Here is a 3,570-nt window from a genome sequence, read left to right as displayed (position 1 = left end):
TTAGTCAATGCATGGCTTTAAGCTGAGATCAAAAAACAAAAAAACAACAATAACGAGATAAAATTTTGACACAATTTTTTATATAAATAAAATTTTGACGAAATTTTAACAACGATAATTTTTTACCATTTCATAATTTGCATTTGTTTTATTTCAAATCAGAAAGCTCTTAGAAATTATTTGTTTAAAAACCGCAATACTAATTTTATTTCAGTACGAGGTTTTTTTTGTAGACATTTTGTGATATAAATCTACCAATAAATGAATAATATATTATGACTGTTTGCAAGCTCTTTTCAACTAATTATAAATAATAAAAACAACATTGATATGATTATTCATAGGAGGAGGCTATTGTATAATTGAATTGAGAAATTTGCAAACAGTTCTTAAAAGATTATTCATTGAATTACAACAACTCTGGGTAATTATTTAATATGTTATCCAAGAAATATTCATTTCTCCTGCTGACCATCATTGGTATGATAGTCACATCTCAAGGACGTTTATTAAAATTTAATGATGTTACCATAAAAATTGGAAAAGGTGATATATTAACAAAAACTCGAAATCAAATTCCTTAAAAATTCATTTCATTATTTTCTCTCCTTAGGTCATTTCCGTTGTGACAAATTGGCATGTCCTCGCTCTACCGATCGTTGTGTTGTGATTAAAGAAAACCAAGCCAACGATTTGTCTCATCTCATGCGTTCCAATATCTGTTATTCCAAATCAAATAAGATCTTAAAAGAATCTCTCACTTATGAAACGGTGAAAGGAGATCGAGAAATTCGCCAAATGTATGAAGTTCATCGAAATGGTCAGACGAATATAATTGCCTCAAATGATTTTGATGAAATGAAATTCAAAAAAGAATTTTCAAAATTTGAAAAAGGTCTTACAAAGAATATGGAAAAACTGCATAAAAATATAGAGAAAATCGAGCATAAATTGGAGCATATGTTTGCATAAAAGTGATTCAGAATCAAAAAGAAAATAATACAAGAAATATTCAATTTTTTATAAATCCAAAGATTTCTATCAGAAATAAATATTCATCTGATATGAGGATTGCTTACGATGTAAAATTATATTAAATTAAATTTCAGCAAGAGTCTATATTTTATTGGAAGATTTCTAGCCATTAACTACACACAAAAAAATTTTTTCTGATTCAATCACGAAATTAATTGATCCAATTAATTTTTTAATTGAAATGTCTTCAATCACGAAAATGATAGTATCAATCACAGTTTTAGTTGGGCATAGAAAAAATTCTTGATTAAAAAATTAATTGATTTCATTACCAAATTTCAATTAATTTTTTAATTGATTCAATTAAAAATTTAATTGATGTTGATTGCAAAACTCAATTAATTTAGTAATTAAAAACGGTAACTATTTTCAATTACATTCTGAATAGGCTTAGAATTTTTATTTGGATTAACAATTGATTGTTTGAAAAAAAAAATTTAATGTATCAATTAAATTTTTAATTAAAAATTTTAAAATTTTCAATCATTGACTAAATTAACTTAATGTTTCTATCTTGATTAAAAAGTTAATTGTACCAATTAATTTATTAATTGAAAAAAATTTCAACTTCAATTAACTTTTTAATTGGAAATATTTTGGTGATATTTTTTTCTGTGTACACACAAAAATGTTTTTCTGATTCAATCACGAAATTAATTGATCCAATTAATTTTTTAATTGAAATGTCTTCAATCACAGAAATGATAGTATCAATTAAAAAATTAATTGACAGTCAATTAAAAAATTAATTGATCCAATTAAATATTTAATTGATACTATTAATTTGTGTGATTGATTTTTATTTCAATTAAAAAATTTGTTGAATCAATTAAATTTTTAATTGAATATTTTTAAAACTCAATTAAGATTTTAATTGAAAAAATTTTCGTGAAATTTTTTTTCTGTGTACTTTCGATCCTTAAGTAAAAACTGGTAATAATACAAAAGTGCATATTATTTTTTTCTAGTAGAGTTGTCTTAATTGGAGTTGTAAATTTAATTCAAAGGGTACTCACTTAATTTTGAATTGAATGTAAGATTAATGCGCCGTTCATAATATCAGTGCATTCGTACGATAATGCCCGTGTCCAACTCTTCGAGACATATCCCTGATGTTGCTTACTCCCTAATTTATATTCGACGGCATACACGATACTGCAGCTTGTCAATGTGATCGATAACACATTTATCGATATCGCCGACAATTCTTAGACAAAATTTTGTTTCTATAGAAAATTTTCTCAAAATTTTATTTCTATAGAAAATGTTCTCAAAAATTTATTATTATAGAAAATTAGTGTAACCCGGCCCGCTTCGCTGCGCCTCCCGAAGGATATTTTCGTTAACTTCGTCAACCATAACTTTCGATCTGAGAACAAATTTGAAAAGATTTAAACTCTTTTTAAATAATGCGCTTTACAGACTATCAGTTATTCCGGACGACAGTGCTCGTGTCGAAAATATCCCATATATTGTGCACATTATAAGTTAAGTCCGAAGGCATAATCGATACTGCTGCATGTTTATGGGATCGATAACACATTAACCGATTATTTAGTCATCCCGACAAGTCGTATCGATGCGACACACTGTAAGATTCTTTACAAACACCGACATTCCGTCCGGAATAACTGATAGTCTGTAAAGCACATAATAGAGTCAGCGGAAGGAAGACTGGCACAAAAACTGAAGTACTGATTAACCACTCCATGGTTTCCACACATGTGTCTCCTACATTTCAAAAAAAAAATCGGACTACTTGCTTTTTCGTTTGTATACAGAAATAGGGCGGTTATCCAGATGTAACAAACGTCGGACCGGCTTAACAAACGTCGGGTTGGGGGTGTTCTCTTTCAACTAATTTTTTGTTCTTTAATTGTTCTGTATTCAAATCGTTGGACAATCTTCTACATTTCCTGTGAATTTCAAGCGTGGTTTGTAACGGGGATATATACTTCTCCTCAACATACCGTCTAATAAATCGGAAAAAGTAAAAGTACTTAAAAATTGACCATATTAACATTTGTTAAAGTGTTGGACACGGAGAACATGCCTTTCCAAACATACACCGGAAAATGAAGCACGTTGCCTGTCAACTTCATGTAAATTTAAGTTTTTTTTTTTTAAGTCTGGCAGAAGCCTGTGGAAAACCCATAAAATTATGTACCGAATTCAAATTTATCGACAATCCTCTACTTTCTATTTTCAAAAACTCGGGCAAAAGGGAACCCCACTCCTTCGCTCCTCCCCGAACAGATATCGTAAATTCACGCACCCTATATTCATTTCACGAACTACCCAACTTCACTATTTCCCTTCTCCAACCAGACGTCGAAAAATCGTGTACCCTGTATAAATGTAATCATCTTCTCCCAATTTCAAGTAAATCGGAGAAGTTTAGAGTTTGGTCTACTTTTTGTAAAGAGTTGTCAAATTCCAAGAAAATCTGTAAACTTTCCTTCAAGTTTCATAGCGTGGGGGCAAGGAGAAAGTTCCCGTCCAAATACCCAAAAATCAAGTACACCATCAAATCAA

The 3,570-nt window shown here is 29.5% G+C and overlaps 1 protein-coding gene across 1 annotated transcript; it reads left to right on the top strand.

Annotated features, from left to right (window-relative positions):
- Window positions 1-377: 377 nt before the first annotated feature.
- Window positions 378-1,103, top strand: LOC142224065 (uncharacterized). The gene is made up of 2 exons (XM_075293877.1): window positions 378-546; window positions 614-1,103. Exons 1-2 carry the CDS (start codon window positions 438-440, stop codon window positions 970-972), a joined length of 468 nt encoding a protein of 155 aa, XP_075149992.1. The 5' UTR covers window positions 378-437; the 3' UTR covers window positions 973-1,103.
- Window positions 1,104-3,570: the final 2,467 nt, after the last annotated feature.

Source organism: Haematobia irritans, chromosome 2 (genome assembly GCF_050003625.1).
Source record: "Haematobia irritans isolate KBUSLIRL chromosome 2, ASM5000362v1, whole genome shotgun sequence".
NCBI classification, from domain to species: domain Eukaryota; kingdom Metazoa; phylum Arthropoda; class Insecta; order Diptera; family Muscidae; genus Haematobia; species Haematobia irritans.
This window is presented reverse-complemented; position numbering and strand designations above follow the sequence as displayed.

Coding starts and splice junctions, on each gene's coding strand:
- LOC142224065 (XM_075293877.1), top strand. CDS start 438: ATGTTATCCAAGAAATATTCATTTCTCCTGCTGACCATCATTGGTATG. Junction 547..613: donor TACCATAAAAATTGGAAAAG/GTGATATATTAA, acceptor TTCTCTCCTTAG/GTCATTTCCGTTGTGACAAA.